The sequence below is a fragment of the Xyrauchen texanus genome, chromosome 49 (assembly GCF_025860055.1).
Source record: "Xyrauchen texanus isolate HMW12.3.18 chromosome 49, RBS_HiC_50CHRs, whole genome shotgun sequence".
NCBI classification, from domain to species: Eukaryota; Metazoa; Chordata; class Actinopteri; order Cypriniformes; family Catostomidae; genus Xyrauchen; species Xyrauchen texanus.
Genome location: NC_068324.1, coordinates 22,581,417 through 22,600,655, shown reverse-complemented (window position 1 = coordinate 22,600,655; position 19,239 = coordinate 22,581,417). Strand labels below are relative to the sequence as shown.

The 19,239-nt window shown below is 38.1% G+C and overlaps 1 protein-coding gene across 1 annotated transcript in view; it reads right to left on the bottom strand.

Annotated features, from left to right (window-relative positions):
• Positions 1-702: 702 nt before the first annotated feature.
• Positions 703-19,239, bottom strand: part of vps4a (vacuolar protein sorting 4 homolog A) — a 29,805-nt gene continuing 11,268 nt past the window's right edge. The window contains exons 10-11 of the mRNA XM_052123089.1: positions 7,682-7,822; positions 703-2,762 (exon numbers count right to left, since the gene is read on the bottom strand). Coding sequence (XP_051979049.1) covers positions 2,661-2,762; positions 7,682-7,822 — 243 coding nt within the window. The 3' untranslated portion in view covers positions 703-2,660. The remainder of the gene's footprint in view (positions 2,763-7,681; positions 7,823-19,239) is intronic.

Sequence of the window (19,239 nt, the reverse complement as noted above, 5' to 3'; positions counted from 1 at the left end):
TCACATTGTGACTTCATTTTTCGCAATGGTGACTTTAATACCTGGAATCATGTTCATACACTGTAAAATCAAATTATTTGACTTTAGATGTTTTTAAGGCAATCGGTTAGAATGGTCTTTTTTTTTTTAAAGTAAACGCTTATTTTGCACATGTAAATTGAACTTAATTATTTAAGTACAGTTAACTTGTTACAAGTAAACTTAATTAATCTGTGATTAAAGAATTATTGTTTTTATTTAACTATTTCAGCACATCTTAAACAAGCAACATTATGATTAGACTCTTAAGTTAGCCATATGGATTCTACTTAGTACTTTTTATTGCAAATAAATCTACACGTTTTGAAAGTAAAATTGAACAGTGGTAACACTCATCACCCTAATGGTAACTTCACATATATCACAACTAGCAACCAGCTACAACAAAAGAACAATAGTCCGAAGAATTCAATTAATTCATTTTTTATATCTCTATATCTCCACAAGTTCCCTTGTCTTGACCAAGCGCAAGGGCTAAAAGGTATAACACACTGCTGTGATTTTGTATTTGATCATTTTGAACTAACAGGACTCGAACCCAAAGTTTAAAGAATGTATTTTGAGTTAGGATAAAAAAAATTTACATTTCAGGTACTGTTTTATTAGGACAACTTGATTGATTTTATTTTATGACAATTTTAGGGTTTAGACTTATTCTTACTAGTTTTGTCACATTTTATTTATTTGAGATAACTATTAGTATTTACAGTGTATCTTGCAACTGCAGTTGTGAGATATAAACACACAATCAAGAGTATCCAAATTTTAAGACAGCTAGGAGCAGTCTGGCCATTCTTCTCTGATCTCTGTTCAAGAGAGATTTTCTTCAACAAAACTGCCTCTCACTGGAGGTTTTTTGTTTTTCACACCATTCTATTTACAATGTAGGGACTGTTTTGTGTGTCCCAGGAGATCAGCAGTTACTCACACCAGCCCATCTGACACCAACAATCATGCCACGGTCCATATCACTGAGATCACATTTCTTACCCATTCTGATGGTTGATGTGAAAATTAACTGAAGCTCCTGGCCCATATCTGCATGATTTTATACATTATGCTGCTGCCACACGATTGGCTGATGAGATAATCGCATGAATAAGTAGAGGTACAGGTGTGCTAAATAAAGTGGCCGGTGAGTTCATATTAAAATTCTAAACAGATCAGAAATTAATTACTACTAAAATAACTAAGAAAATATGAAACATTTACCATTTAAAATATATAGTCATGTAACATACCACAGTTTGAGAACCACAGCTCTGAACAACTCTAAATGTGCCATGAATTCGAATTGAAAATGGTCTTTTAGACAAAATCAAGATGAGAACTTTAACTTACAAGTCTGTGGTCCTGAATTTATATCTATATTATTCAGTGTACTTGTATGTGTCATGAATGGACTATTTTTTAACTCTGATACATGAACATATGTAGTATGCAGAGATATAATTTGAAAAACATATTTGTATATTTAAAGCAAACACAGCTGTTAAAAACACAGACACATTCATAAGTCATGTTTGTTTTGTCAGTTCAGCTCAATGTGGTATCATCCAGAAGGAATGACAGCTAATGGTCTTTATGAGCAGTCACACTGTAGCTTCACTTCTAGAATTACAGTTCAATTTAATAAAAGAGACAAACCATGCTGTGCTGCATTTAACACACATGCTTTATCAGGAATTTTAAAATGTAGATTAGTGAATCTCACAAAAACTGTCAAGAAAAACTCAGAAATGCAATTTAAGAAATGTCCACAAGAAAAAATAAATTCATAGTATTTTACATTTTGAAAATGAAGCCTGTTTTTAGTACCATTGATGCATTGTAAAATGTATACTATAAATTAAAGTGTATACTACTAACTATAACCCAAAAAAAAATCACATTGTTGTAATGCAGGGGAAAAAATCTTACACAACATTTTTCTCATTTCTATAATGTAGGAATGAAAATGTAGGGGTAAAATTACATTTTTATTACCATAAAACAAAACATACTTTTCAATATATCATTAGCTGTCATGAAAATAAGGTCACAGTGCCAGAAATCTTGAAGGTTCTAAACATGTTGATATTGATATTGGGGTTAAATGTGGCCTGGAAATGTTTTTGTGAGATTCACCTAGACCACTGAAGTTCATACAGGAATACTGAGCTGAACACAACTGAAACTGATACAGCACAAGTCAAAATTATCTGTCATTTGCAGGACATATCTTCACAAAACCCTAACCATCCAAACTCATTAAGAATAAATTAAAATAAATACTGATCAGAGAGCTGTAATTCTGCTGATCATCAGTCAGTGTGGATACAGGGGTAAACAGACAAAACAGTATCATAAACACTTTCAATAATTCTGATCACGTAAATGTAAACATAAAACCATTCACAGCAAGCTTTATTTGTTTAGGTTCTCTAAAGCACTGTTGTCTTTCCAAACAATTAACAAGAAACTGAAATGTGATGTTCTGTATTGTGGGGTGATTAGAGACGTTAGATGAGATAGCATGCTCATCGAGCTCACCGCTGCGGGTTAGTTTACTACAGATAGTCCTGCTTGAGTGGGACAACTACATATGGATGGATATTTGGAGTGAAAATGTGTGTGCAGGTTCAACCCTCCTGTCCAAAGTCCTCTGTGAACTTCTTCACCTTCAGCAGGTCTTCCGTATTGACGGTGGGGCGTGTGGTCGCCAGAGAGCGCAGCATATCAGACTGCACACACACAAACAAAAGGTACAGGTACAGATCTGCTGTACAAATGTAAAATGCAATAACTACACATTATGTCAAAATTGAGTTTCAAATCTGGTCTATGAGACTATGTTCTGTACTATGCTCACATTAACATTTAACAATAAGATAAAAATGCAATAACTACAAACTCCACAATAAAACCAAGTTCCCATAGCTGCACTTTACACAAACCAATGAGGACACAATTTAAGTGCTACTAGCCACACTAGCAGATTCAAAACAACTCGATTTTGGCCGAGGTTGTTTCGCTCACATCAGTCAGAGGTATGACACACTTGCCTATTAAAAATGATGGAGTGCTGACAAACAACTCACTGCAATTCTCTCTTAATCCCAGTCACCTGAAGCTTGCCGAAATAACACAAGCATAAACAATTACAAGAGCGATTTAGGGCGTTTTCAGACCTGTAGCTCGCTTGATTCGTTCCAAAACTACTAAAATAGTTACAATGTTGCATTTTCTTTATTTAGAACATTTAGCCCATACATCAATAAGCTGGTTAAAATTAAAAACTTGTAGAAATGTGTCAACGGGTACAAATACTCCAGTATTGTTTGTCATGGTTATGCAAAATGTCACTGCGTGGTATAGAATGCATGTTCCATTCAGATGTTGCACTGCAAATAAACATCCGGCACACAGTTGAGTACAAGCTGTAAAATTTCAGTTGTTATTTTTATCTGTCATTTGTTGCTTTTGCATTATTTCTTCCTGTTGATCTTGGAGTGACTGTTTTGGTGCGGATCCAAGTGCGATTGCAGTGTTCATACAGTGAATAATGAAATTATTATCTGAAAACAGACTGTTGTGTATCCGCTTTCTGATGTCATTTTAATGTAGGGGGGAAAACGACACTTGTAAAAACACTTGGTGACAGAATCACTTTGGATTACAATCAGCATTTTTGATGAAATGAAGCTGAATGCGATGATAAACTTTAAAATCAGCTTTAAGTCTTGTTAGATCTTCAGTCAATGAAGAAGCTATTTGGTCACTTGACATGAACACAGGGCCTCAGCAACAGAATAATTTTTTCAAACATCCCTAATGTGCTTTTCCACTGCTGTAACCATTAACTCAGCAGAGAGTCCTGACGGTCAAGTGATTAACGACTTACCGCTGAGAGACACTAATGCACACTTCGTCTCCCTCCGCCTGGTCAGCGATAATGTTAATGAAGCTCACACATTAATTGGAAAAATAAGCTAGTGTGGCGCAGGCTTTAAGAGAGTCACTGTTCCTATATGTGAAGTGCTGAAATGTGACAGTGTTGCATTGCTCGTTATGGTTACTTCACTGTATTTGAACGCAACTTTAGAAATACTTACAACCCCAGTTCCGAAAAAGTTGGGACAGTGTGGAAAATACTATTAAAAATAAAAAGGAGTGATTCAATTCACTCTGCGCTATATTGAAAGCATCACAACAACACATTAGGGCTGCGCAATTATGACAAAAATAATTGTAGATAATTTTCCTTTATACTGTAATCACAATTATTAATTTTGATAAACAGAATTTATATTCAATTCTTTTTTTGTGGGTCAAATTACAAGCCATAATATTCATATAAGCTACACCTCCAAAAACAAGCTTAGAACTTTGTTTGTTTATGACTGCAGTTATATTGTTATACTATAATGGGAGCGTTGTCACACTATTATCAATATTCTTATGTACTCAACTAACATGGCTGTGATTGGTTAAAATGCTCAACCATTGCAAAAATAAATGTAAATACAACATTTTTATTGAAAGGTAGATCAATATGTTCATTTCTACAGAGAAATAGTATATATGAAGAATTTCAATCAGGATTTAGGCCTCATCACAGTACAGAGACTGCACTTATCAGAGTTACAAATGACTTGCTCTTATCATCTGATCGCGGCTGCATTTCTCTTCTAGTGCTTTTAGATCTTAGTGCTGCATTCGACACGATAGATCACGACATTCTCTTGAATAGGCTAGAGAATTATGTTGGAATTTGTGGAGTGGCATTAGCATGGTTTAGGTCATATTTAACAGACCGCTACCACTTTGTCTATGTAAATGAGGAATTGTCAAACCAAACAAAAGTAAAATATGGAGTGCCACAGGGATCAGTTTTAGGGCCTCTGCTTTTCTCCATGTATATGCTTCCCCTGGGAGATATTATCAGGAATCGTGGAATAAGTTTCCACTGCTATGCTTACAATACACAACTTTATATTTCTTCAAAACCTGATGAGATTTCACAATTCTCAAAATTAGCAGAGTGTATCAATGAAATAAAAGATTAGATGGCCAGAAATTTCCTTCTACTCAATTCTGACAAAACAGAGGTTCTAATCAAAAAACTCTAGAAATAAGCCACTAAAATATAATTTGACTCTAGATGGATGTACTGTTACATCATCTTCAACAGTGAAGAACTTAGGTGTTATATTTGATACCAATCTGTCCTTTGAAAATCAAATTACAAATGTTTGTAGAACAGCATTCTTCCACCTAAGAAATATTGCTAAATTAAGGCATATGCTCTCGGTTGCTGATGCCGAAAAACTAATTCATGCGTTCATGACCTCAAGACTAGATTATTGTAATGCATTACTGGGAGGATGTCCAGCAAGATCAATAAATAAACTTCAATTGGTTCAAAATGCAGCAGCCAGAGTGCTGACGAGAACCAAGAAATATGATCATATTAGCCCCATTTTATCATCGTTACATTGGCTACCTGTTAAATTCCGTATTGATTTTAAAATTCTGTTAACTACGTATAAAGCTTTGAATGGTCTAGCTCTGCAGTACTTAAGTGATCTTCTACCACGCTATATTCCAACACGTTCATTAAGATCGCAAAATTCTGGCCTATTAATAGTTCCTAGAATATCAAAATCCACTAAAGGAGGAAGATCCTTTTCATATTTGGCTCCAAAACTATGGAATAGTCTCCCAAACACTGTTTGAGATGCAGACACACTCTCTCAGTTTAAGTCTAGACTAAAGACTCATCTATTTAGCCAGGCATACACCTAATTTATCCCCCAACCCACAATTAGGCTGCTTTAGTTGGGTCTGCCGGAACCAGAAACCAGAAACATTGAGCATGATTTCGAACTCTGCAATAAATTAAATGGCATCTACGCTTACATCTTTTTATTCGTTTCCCTGTCTCAACCTCGGGACTCCTATCCTGAGGTCACCAGAACCGGCTGGATCCAGCACCATTCCTGCTTCATGTTGGACTCCACTGCTACATGTCGCAGAATGATGATGACTAAATGCAGCCGGTGCCAGCCAAACATCACTTCAATCTATTATGATGGACTTCAGAGGATGAAATGATGCCAACTCCAACCTGCATCACCTCGGTCTATTTATGGACTACGATCTTGAAATGAAATGCTTAGACTAACTATTGCCAACAAAAGCCTTCATCAGCCAATTAACAAGGACAATTGCATCTATGTGAACTTCTGCAATTAATCAAGATGGACTTCAAAGACTTTGGTCATTAATCTTACAGTTCAAACACAATCGATGTTTAATCACTGACCCTTAACACTTAGTTTAATAATTTTAAACCATGATTTTACCTATACATAATTAATATTTACATTACATTCATAATGTTAGCCAGAGGGGAACTGGCCCCCACAGTGAGTCTGGTTTCTCCCAAGGTTATTTTTCTCCATTAATCCACATCTTATGGAGTTTTGTGTTCCTTGCCACAGTCACCTGCAGCTTGCTCACTGGGGTTATTAATACAATTATCATTTAATAATTTTTAAACACTATTAAAAATCTTATTTTATCTAAATTACACAATGATGATTAATCGACTTTATAGACATTACAGTTTTATCATCTGTTAATGCTGATATTCTGTAAAGCTGCTTTGAAACGATGTGTGTTGTGAAAGGTGCTATACAAATAAAATTGACTTGACTATGGTATTCTGTAATGGAACTTTTCACGATTAGTCAATTGTGGAAAGATAGTTGAGTGTTTACCACTGTGTAACAAAATTTCTTCTTATAACACATAAGCATTTAGGCTCTGAAGACACAAGTTTAAGTTTAGCAAGTGGAATTTCCCCCATTCATCCATTATGCAGGTCTTAACTCTTTCCCCGCCAAACACGGAATTTTCCGTGTTTTATGAAAAAACGCTTCCCCGCCAAACACGGAATTTTTTCACGGAATCAGCTTTTTGTCTGAAATGTTGTTTTTTGACAAAACCTACCTCTGTTCAAGTCGCAATAAAAAAAGAACAAATGAAGATCAAATAAAATCGTTATAATCGGCCCAGATCTTTATTTTGATATATAGCATCTTCATATATTCATGGAAGAAAATATTCTGCGGGCCATTAAAGTTTAGCGAAAATCGTCAAAAATCCTGGTGGTGGCTGGCAACTTTTTTTTAAAAACGCTGGCGGGGAAAGAGTTAAGTGGCTGGAGTAGCTCTGCAGTACATCAGATATAGAACAGGGCATCTGTTTACTGTCGACGCAACGGATCGGATCCTTCCAGTGTAAACAACTTCAGTGTTTCCCTAAAATGACTGTAAAAATTACAATTTAAATAACTTTACAGCTTAAATAATCCAATAGTTTTAACAGAAGAATTAATATAAATGGTAAAATTAGAAGCTTCACATTTCTGCCTTTAAACACTTCAAATATTGTCCCCATTCAATTTCATTATAAGTGCCTCACTGTAATTTCGATTAATGCTTTTTATAAGTAAAAGATGTAATGTGCCATAATAATTTTTTTTTTTGTGGTAAGCAACATTATGCCACAAATGCTGTCGATTGAGCATAACTTGTATTGAACCTGGAACATTCCTATAAAGTGCGAGGAGGAATAAATGTAGTCAGTATCTCACCATGCACACTATGGGCTCCAATAGTTTGTCTCCAGGAACATCCATCCACGTCATCTCTATGGCATCAGGGTCACCAGGAGAACACGGGGTCAGGAGGTCATCCACCATCAATGAACTATTACTGCGAGACTGTCCTCGGACCTAATGAGCAAAGATACCTTAAGCCAAACTAAATGGTTATAACTATAAACTATAATTTGGCTGAAACACACATCCACTCAATCCACTCCCCCCACCCAAAAAAAAAAAAAAAACACACTGGGTAACGACATTATATAATCATACATAGCTTAGGAAATACAGACAGTTAGGTACATATCGCCTTCAAGTTTCCAGTTTCCTCGGCTTCACAGTTCTCCAAAAATGCAAGAAAGGGATTCCAGATCTCTTTAAATTCGGCTGATTTATTTTTCATTGTGTATGTTAACTTTTCAAGGATAAGGCATGCTGATAATTCTTTCAGCCAGCGACCAATAGAAGGGCTCTTGACATCTTTCCAACAGAGAGAGATCAAGCGTCTAGCTTGTATTAAACATAAGTCTGTAATTTTCCTCTCTTTGCGGTTTAACATACAGTCCTTTGGATACAAATTAAGAATGCAAAGTGCAGGATTGTCAGGCACTAGATTTAAGGTCATCTTAGAAATACACTTTATAACTTCATTCCAGAACTTCCGTATCTCAGGGCAGTACCACAGACAATGAAATAAGGTGCCCTTTTCGACATTACATTTAACACAGATATCAGGAATATTTGGATTCATCTTATTCAGTCTTTCCGGAGTAACATAAGTCCTCATAATCCAATTATACTTAATCAGTTTGAGATGGGTATTTATTGTTAGGAGTTGTGCTCTAGAGCATATCTCTCTCCAGTCCTCCTTTGAGATATCTGTTTGTAAGTCATTTATCCATTGGGTTTTCTTATGCTCAGTAGAGTCTTTATGGTTTTTAACCAGAATGTTATAGAGTAAAGATATCTGACCTTTGCCAGTACAATTATTCACTGCTAGGTTTTCTAACATTGACAAGTGAGGTTGTGTATAGGAATGTGTCTGTGCATAAACAAAACTCCTTAACTGTAAATATTTAAATAAATGTGTCCGAGGTATATCATATTCATTACTAAGTTCTTCAAAAGAAGCTAGTTTACTTTCTTTATATAGATCCATAACTTTACAGATGCCCTTTGTTGCCCACATTTTAAAACCTTGGTCTTTTTTCCCAGGAGAGAAGTTATCATTCCCCCATATTGGTGAAAAGCCTGAGAAAAATTAGATTCACCAAGAATTGACTGTACATTATGCCAGACATTAATTGTGTTTCTCACAAAGGGGTTATCAGTGAGCCGCCTCAGTTTTTTGACAGATGCAGAGTATAAATAAGTGTCAAGTCGCTGGCCTTTAGTGCAGATACTTTCAATTTGTACCCATGGTAAGTAAGGTTCAGGGGAAAACCAGTACATTGCAGCTCTAATTTGAGCAGCCCAAAAGTACCATTGTAAATTGGGTAGTTGTAACCCTCCTCTCTCATAAGGCAGGTAAAGAAGTGACAGCCTCAACCTTGGCCTCCTGTTATTCCAAATAAACTTAGTAAATAGTTGCTTAATTTTGGAGAAGAACAGTGGCGGCGGGGGTAAAGGGATAGATTGAAATAGGTATAAAAACTTTGGTAGTATATTCATCTTGATTATATTTATACGCCCTAAAAGGGAGATTGGCATTGATGACCAGTTGTTCATGGATTCAGTTACTGTAGAAATCATACGATCATAATTACAGGGTACTAAGTCTTTAATGGTTGGGGTAATGGTGATACCGAGATATTTAAATCCATTTACCGCATTATTGAAAGGGTGGTTTATTACCGGGTTTACTCTCTCCCGCTTATTCAAAAACATAATAGAGGATTTTGTTTCGTTTACTTTAAAACCTGAAAATTTTCCGAATGTGTCAATTAAATTGGTCAGATTAAAAATTGAGTTACTTAGGTCTGTTAGAAGTAAGAGGGTGTCGTCAGCATACATTACAATGCGATGTTCGGTGTCCGATACTTTTATACCTGAAATTGAGGGGTGCGATCTCACCACCAATGCAAGCGGTTCCATTGCTAAAACAAATAGCATTGGTGAGAGAGGGCACCCCTGGCGAGTACCTCTTGTGAGTTTGAAAGGAGATAATATTATATAGTTGGTGGAGACCTCTGCCATTGGGTCAGTATAGAGTGTCTCAATCCATTTTCGAAAGTAGTTACCAAAGCCAAGGCGAGATAACACATCAAATAATAGCTCCACTCCACTCTGTCGAATGCTTTTTCAGCATCTAAGGACAGAATAGCGGTGTCAGAGGTTCCCTCCTTCGCATGTATCAAATTCAACACCCTTCTGACATTATGGAAAGCTTGACGGTTTTTCACAAAACCATTCTGATCTGGATTGATCACTGTCGGGAGCACCGGTTCCAGTCATCTAGCCATTACTTTAGCGATAATCTTAGCATCTGTGTTGAGCAGTGAAATAGGTCTATACGACGTGCAATTGGTAGGGGATTTATTGGGTTTCAAAAAAAGTGTTATCAGCGCGCTCCTCAGGGAATCTGGAAGACAACCCTGTTGAAAGGCTTCCTCATACATATCTAAAAGTGGTTCAATTAATTTATCTTTAAATATCTTGTAGATATCAACCGGAAGACTGTCAGGGCCTGCGGCTTTACCTCCTCCCATATCAGTAATGGCATCAGCGATTTCTGAGGCATCTAGTTCCCTATCCAATTGTTCTTTAAAATCAACTGATATGGGAGGGATACAAAGATCATCCAGAAACTCAGATTGTGTTTCCAGATTCCCCGAGGATTCGGATGAATATAATCTTTTATAGTAGATGGAGAAAGTATCATTAATTTCTTGTGGGTCTGTTGTTATTGCTCCACTCTGAGTTTGAATTGCAGTAATTGCCCTGTCCGCATCTAATTTTTTTATTCGCCAGGCTAGCAATCTCCCCGGTTTTTCACCTTGATCATAGTAACTCTGTTTGAGCCGGATTAAACTATTTTCTGCTTTTGATGTGGAAATTTCCTCATATTGGGCTTTAAGTAACTTTAATTCTTGTTTTATTTTTGTAGAGCCGTCCAAAAAGGCCTCTCTTTCCAATTGTCTAATTTTGTGGTCAAGCTCATTAATTTTCAACTTGTTTGTTTGTTTTTGAACTGGTGTAAGATATAATCATGCCTCTGATGTATGCCTTAAAGGCCTCACATCTGACAATAGCAGAGGTTTCATCTGTATTTGTATTGAAGAACGACTCAATTTGAACATCTAAAAATTGCAGGAAATTCGAGTCAGAAAACCATCTGGTATGAAATCTCCATCTAGGGCTCCCTTTAACTACCCCTTGGGCTCTAAACACCAGTGAAGTAGGGGAATGCTCTGACAGCAGTATGCTGTTATAGTTACATTCTATCACAGAGGAGAGCATAGTGCTGGAAATCAGGAAAAAATCTATTTGTGAGTATGACTTAAATCGGGGAGAATAACAGGAGAATTCTAATTTATCTGGGTTCAGACTCCTCCAGGGGTCGCACAAATTCAGATCATTTATATACTGTAACAGTTTTTTCCTACTTTGTATATGAGAGGAATCCATCCCAGTTGACCGATCCAATTTAGGGTCTAAAGTGCAGTTGAAATCACCTGCTATTAGAGCTTTCCCTGGGAGAGAAGCAATTAATAAAAATAAAAAATTCAAAGAATTTGGGATTGTCTTCGTTTGGGGCATATACATTAATCATGTTTATCTTCTCATTTATCAATGTACCTTGGACAATCAGGTATCTACCCCCTATGTCACGGATGACGCTGTCCACTTTAAAGGGTATCAATTTATGGATCAGCATCATCACCCCTCGAGTGTGTGATAAGTAGGAGGCTGATATTACTTGCCCTGGCCATCTCCTTTTTATCTTTATCACTTCATCTGATAATAAGTGGGTTTCTTGGAGATATACAGCTAACGATTTGAGTTGTTTAACCTTACTGAGGATTTGCTTCATTTTAGCCAACTTCACCATACCTCTAACATTCCAGGATGTAAGCTTCAAATTTAGATTAGAAGACATAAAATAAAATCAAGCGTAAACATTTTCAACCAGGCCATATACGTAATAGGAAGGAATGATGTAAACTGTAATCTCGTTCTTAAAACAATTGGAGTGTATGTCGTTATCCCAAATTACAAAATAAAATGTACATTTATAACCCCTAAACTTAATCCCAGCACTGTCTCCCCAAACGAGACGGCTTACCTTCCCTGGTAGCATTAAGAGCGGGCTAGACGCTCAACTGATCCACTAATAACGAGGAGCAGTTATAAACTGATAAATCACACACGAACCCCCCCCCCCCCCCATTCACAATCGGCTTAATGCTATAAGCGAACAAAATATACAATATGCATATGTGCATCTGTCTTCGTGGGATTAAAACCACATCAGCGTATAGTGTCAATCAGGTGCAGCCTGGTAAAGCAACGTTACAGTACCTTTTCTCAGTGGGTGGAAAAACAAAGTTCAGGTTAAATTATCATATCGCCTGCTGCCGTTAATAAGTCCCGTCACTGACAGAGGTCCTCACCATTTAACTTAATTCCGTTAGTTAGCCGTGGCCAACTTGCTAGGTGTCCAAATTCTTTAATAAACGACTCCACATCTGCAGGATCAGCGAACACGCGAGGTTTCCCTCCGTGGAGCAGCTTGAGTTTAGCAGGGTAAATGATACCGTAGTCTATCTTCAGGTCACGTAGTCGTTGTTTCACATCATCGAATCGCTTTCTTTTCCTGTGTAGTTCAGTGGAGATGTCTTGGAAAAGCATGACATGGTGGCCTTCATACATGATCTTGCCCTTCTTTCTGGCTGCCTGCATGACTCGGATCTTGTCACCTGAAGTTTAAAAACTTCAGAATCATGACTCGCGGAGCAGAGGATTGTGGCGCGCCTGGTATTCTATGAGCTCTTTCGATAATCAGTGGATCAAGAAAGGTCTCAGGTCCCAGGACATCGGGTAGCCATTTTTCCAGAAAAGCAGCTGCATCGCCTTTTTCAACTTTCTCTGGGAGATTCACCAGTCTGAGATTTGAACGACGGCTCCTGTTTTCCAGGTCATCCACCTTAGAGGTGAGCTCAGACACCTGTTTCTCCAGTATCGTGATTCTGGTTTTCTCATTGGCAATATCATCCTCCATGTCACCAATACGGTTCTCTGCTTGTTCCAGTCTCCCTGAAAAGTCTTTAAAGTCTGACTTAATCTCGTTGATTGCGGTCAAAACTCTGTCAAATTTAGAGCTGAAGTCATTTTTCAGAGAGGCAAAAGCCTCTAAAATCCCTGCTGCTCCGGAAGAGTGCACATCAGTGGTTAGCATGCTAGCATCTTCCTCTGCTTCTTCGAGTCGTTCGGCCCTGTTCTGAGCTTTTTTTTGATGGCCCGAGTTCGTTTTAGATTGTTTGGTCGACATGTCTTAGATTACAGATGCTCTAAACTTAAGTTTGGTGAAGGATTACGTTCGCTTTTAACTCAGGATAAGTAAATTTAGCCGATTCCTACGGAGGGATCGAGAATGCGACCGCTCAACTCCGCGTCATAGCCACTTGTCATTTGTGAGTTGTTTTGACCCATCACTGACCCAAAAGAATGACTCTTTCCAAAATCTGACTTCACTTCCTCTTGCAAGCATGTAGTGGCCATGCACATCAAATGCATTTTTTTCAATCCATTCTAATTTTTTTATTACTATGTACTAGATCAGGGGTCCCCAAACTACGGCCCGCGGGCCGAATACTGCCCGCCCCCACATTTGGACCGGCACTCTGAACAATGCCATGCAGAGAAATATTTTTACAATTTAATTTTAAATATGTTTTAATCGTATCATATTTGTATTTGATAATACATATTGGCTTTCAAAATAAAATTTCCCTTAGTTATAATTATTAAAGTAGCCAAATTATTTGTTAGATTCACCCGGATTAACGTTCCATCGTGATCGAGCGGGTGCACGCGATCCAGCAAGAAAATTTAAAGTGACAACAAACCGTTTGGCCATTTTAAGTGGCCAAACGGTTGGGAAAGAGAAAAGTTGATTCAGAATGCAGGGTATTTAACCAAAAGTGGACAAGTGATTATTTTTTTGTTCAATGCAAAGAAATGGCTGTTTGCCTCATCTGTCAAGAAACAGTCTCCGTGTTCAAAGAATACAATCTGCGCCGATACTATGAAACCCGCCACAGAGACAAGTATGCGAGTTTACAAGGCCAAATGAGAGCAGACAAAGTGTCGAAGCTAAAAAGTGGACTATCTGCTCAGCAAAATAAGTTGGTACGGCAAACCCAGTTGAACCAGTCATCCATTCGAGCAAGCTTTCAGGTAGCTAAACTGATTGCAACCTGCGGTAGGCCATTCAGTGACGGTGAGTTCGTAAAGAAATGTATGAATGCTGTTGCGGAGGAGGTGTGCCCCGATAAGAAAGACGTCTTAAATGCGGTGAGTCTGTCCGCAAGTACAATCACCAGACGAATTGAAGAAATGGGGTATAATATGCCCAGCTGAAGGAAAAAGTGAAAGTGATTTTTTTGCATTAGCGCTGGATGAAAGTAATGACGTGCAGGACACGGCACAGCTGCTCATTTTTCTTCGCGGAGTTAGCTCAAACTTTGAAGTGTCCGAGGAGCTGGCAGCCCTAAAAAGTCTCAATGGTACTACGACAGGGGAGGATATTTTTGGTAAAGTGTGCCAAACGATAGAAGAGTTGGATCTAGACTGGTCTAAGCTGGCCAGCATCAGGACTGACGGAGCTCCTAGTATGGTTGGCACGTCAAGGGGACATAGTTCACACTGATTAGCCTAATACGCATGAGTAAGTAAATAATTTGATTTCAATAGCAATGAATATGAAAAAGTGTCATTACGATAGTAATAATGCTCTTTTAATAGGCTATACACTCACCTAAAGGATTATTAGGAACACCATACTAATACTGTGTTTGACCCCCTTTCGCCTTCAGAACTGCCTTAATTCTACGTGGCATTGATTCAACAAGGTGCTGAAAGCATTCTTTAGAAATGTTGGCCCATATTGATAGGATAGCATCTTGCAGTTGATGGAGATTTGTGGGATGCACATCCAGGGCACGAAGCTCCCGTTCCACCACATCCCAAAGATGCTCTATTGGGTTGAGATCTGGTGACTGTGGGGGCCATTTTAGTACAGTGAACTCATTGTCATGTTCAAGAAACCAATTTGAAATTATTCGAGCTTTGTGACATAGTGCATTATCCTGCTGGAAGTAGCCATCAGAGGATGGGTACATGGTGGCCATAAAGGGATGGACATGGTCAGAAACAATGCTCAGGTAGGCCGTGGCATTTAAACGATGCCCAATTGGCACTAAGGGGCCTAAAGTGTGCCAAGAAAACATCCCCCACATCATTACACCACCACCACCAGCCTGCACAGTGGTAACAAGGCATGATGGATCCATGTTCTCATTCTGTTTACGCCAAATTCTGACTCTACCATCTGAATGTCTCAACAGAAATCGAGACTCATCAGACCAGGCAACATTTTTCCAGTCTTCAACTGTCCAATTTTGGTGAGCTCTTGCAAATTGTAGCCTCTTTTTCCTATTTGTAGTGGAGATGAGTGGTACCCGGTGGGGTCTTCTGCTGTTGTAGCCCATCTGCCTCAAGGTTGTGCGTGTTGTGGCTTCACAAATGCTTTGCTGCATACCTCGGTTGTAACGAGTGGTTATTTCAGGCAAAGTTGCTCTTCTATCAGCTTGAATCAGTCAGCCCATTCTCCTCTGACCTCTAGCATCAACAAGGCATTTTCAGCCCACAGGACTGCCGCATACTGGATGTTTTTCCTTTTCACACCATTCTTTGTAAACCCTAGAAATGGTTGTGCGTGAAAATCCCAGTAACTGAGCAGATTGTGAAATACTCAGACCGGCCCGTCTGGCACCAACAACCATGCCACGCTCAAAATTGCTTAAATCACCTTTCTTTCCCATTCTGACATTCAGTTTGGAGTTCAGGAGATTGTCTTGACCAGGACCACACCCCTAAATGCATTGAAGCAACTGCCATGTGATTGGTTGATTAGATAATTGCATTAATGAGAAATTGAACAGGTGTTCCTAATAATCCTTTAGGTGAGTGTATATCACTTGATATGTATGGTGCATAAACAATAAATTAATCTAGCATTAGGAGGCATAATACTGTAAATCCATTTAAAATCATAATAAAATCTCCACAATAAATCACTCCAGCCCATGCCATTTTCTGTTAGACTACGGCCCTCCATTATAGAAAGGAAAAATGATGTGGCTCTCATAGAAAAAAGTTTGGGGACCCCTGTACTAGATGGACATCTTTGCCCACTGCACTGTGTATCGCTGTTTGTTCAGGGTCTCATGCAGCCACAAAACATTTTTAAGACTCTGTGTCAGGTTAAAAAGAACAGCAACTTTTAAAAACATATAATGAAACATCTGCGTTCAGTTATAGCCTATTTGTTCCTATAATCAGAATGAGCTTTATTGCCAAGTATGCTTACACATACAAGGAAATCCAGAAGACCAGCACACCTCCTCTTCACAGATCTTAAATGCAGACTGAGTAGCGGGGGTTGGGGGTTGCAAAATGTGTTGATGTTTGTGTGAAGTGAAGGTCAGTTTGGGTGTGAGACTGGGCCTTTCAAATCTACAGTAAAACACATTCAAGTCATCGGCCAGTTGTTGATTTCCTACAGTGTTGGGGGATGGTGTCTTGAAGTTAGTAAAATGTTTCAGGCCTCTCCACACTGATGCAGAGTCGTTAGTTGAAAACTTTTTTTCATTTTATCAGAGTAGCTTTTTTTTAGCGACTCGGATTTCCTTATTCATTGTGTTCCTGGCCTGATTGTACAATATTTTACCCCACTTCTGTAAGTATCCTCTTTCAGGGTTCCCACTCTTTTCAAAGCACATTTTTCCAGGACATTTTATGTGCCACACGGTTGCAATATTTAAACAAAAACAAGAGGTCATTCAAATTGTGGTTATTAGAGAGTTGTTTTAACAAAATTCCATATTCGACAGTTTCATAAAATTTCATCCACAAAATGGTGTCTCTAATCAAATTTAAATAAAACTATAATCAAACGATAATACAATTATTTTAATAATTAATACAGTTTTTAAAAATTGTATTATTTTTATCAAATTAATTTCTTTTCTACAAAATCCTCACAGCATAATCGGAAACAACACTGAAGATATTTATATCAAATAAAGTGCAGCACAACAGAACATCACAGATGTGAGATACTGCCTTAATACATGTTTATTATTATTATTTAATAACATTAAACATGATCTTTTTTTTCCCCATTTCATGTGTTCATTTAAAACAAGCAGTTATTTTGGTGTGTCTGTGCGTTGCTACATGTCTAAGTGTGATTATTAAACCCCAAAAAGCTTTGATTTCATTACAATAACAAATAGTCTGTATGTGCTGCACGCTTCAGAGCGCTCTGCTACAAACACACACACACAGCACATGTGACGCTCATGATGAGGGGATTTCAGCGTACGAGCAGCCATTTCACACATTCATTTTGAAGCATGCAGCACATGCAGATTATATATTTAATTAAATCGCAGCCTTAGTGGTTTAATCATCACACCTAGACATATCGAGATTGACATTTCTTAATTTAATCATGCATTCAAAAATTCACTTTTGTCACAAATATGTCATATTCATTGACATTTCACATTTTATAGCTAATGCAACTTTTGAATTCAGCAATCCGTGTTTTCCACATTGCGGAAATCGTAGGGCCCTACATGTGACGGCGGAAGCAGACTCTTAATCTACACACTGAGGTGTAAAGGCTGCATCATCCCTACGCTGCTACCACCTCGGGTGCAAATTCATTATCAAAAAGTTTTTTATCTGCGTCTGACCGCCATCGTTATCTAAAGTTTACAACTCAAATGTGTTTGTTGTTAACCCTCAGCAGTGTTGGAAGGAAAACATTCTGCACTATATCAGTACTTGAAAATGTTACAAAAACCTTGTCAGAATCAGTTTTATTATACTAAAATATTTTCCAGGACAAATCATTATTTTCCAGGACATTTAGGTATTTTTCTCATTTTCCATGACAGGAAAACTGCATTGCAAAATTCCAGGTTTTCCAGGACGTGTGGGAACCCTGTCTTTGGCCTGACAAAGCTGTCTGAGTTCTGCTGTAAAACATGGTTTGTCATTGTTGTATGTTAAATAAATCCTAGTAGGAAAGCACATGTCCTCACAGAAACTGGCATATGATGTAACAGTATCTGTGAGCTCGTCCAGATTATTGTCTGCAGCCTCACATACATTACAGTCATTGCAGTTAAAGCAGGCTTGTAGTTCCAGCTCTACTTCATTGTTCCATCTCTTTACATAAGGTTTAGCTGATTTTAGTTCCTGCCTGTAGGTTGGAAGAAGATGAACCATACATTGATCAGTGAGTCCCAAAGCTGCTCTAGTGACACAACGATATGCATCCTTTATTGTTGTGTAGCAGTGATCCAGTATATTGCAGTCTCTAGTGGGGCACGTAATGTGCTGTTTGTATTTAGGCAGTTCACGTGTGAACTTTAGGTATTGTTGTTCCGTGTCTCTGATCTGATCAGCCAGCTGGTGCAGTGCTGCTTTCATGCACCCTTGTGGAGGAATATAAACACTCACCAGAATAAACGAGGAAAACTCCCACGGCGAGTAGAAAGGCTTACAGTTAATAAAGAGTGCTTTCAAATTAGGACAGCACATCTTCTTTAATGCTTTTACATCTGTATACCAAATTTCCACGATGTAAAATCATGTTCCACTGCCTCTTGTTTTATGCGATCCGCTCTGAAAGCCCAGCAGATGTAATGCGCTGTCTGGAATGGCTTCACTCAGAGAGGTTTCTGTGAAGCACAAGGCAGCAGAGTTTGAAAAGTCCTTGTTTGTATTGGTGAGATGTAGTTCATCCGTTTTGTTAGGGAGAGATCGGAGATATGCTAGATGAATACTTGGCAGTGCTGTTTGAAAGCCGCGCTGATGGAGTTTGACCAGCTTCCCTAGCCTGCATCACATTGCGACCTTATTCAACACAGCTGCGCCTCCGATTAAAATGTCCAGCAAAACATCTGGATAGTCCAAAACCGGGAAAAGATGGTCTGGTATGTGCTGCCAAATGTTCAGCAGTTCATCCCTGGTATAACTGATTGGAAACAAATTACTAAACAAAGGACAAACAAACAATAACAACAAAAGAATTGGAGAGCTCCACACGAGGCTGCCATCCGCATCACCATCTTGTAGATAACGTGTTTGGTCCGAGATATTTTAAACGAAAACTAGAAAAATGTACATTCAGTTTTGCATGATTTTTAAGATTTTACCAATTTCCATCACATTTCCAAGCCTTGAAAATAAATTTTAGGTTTTCCATGACCATGTGACCCTGAAGAAAATGCACAGTTAAGCTCTAT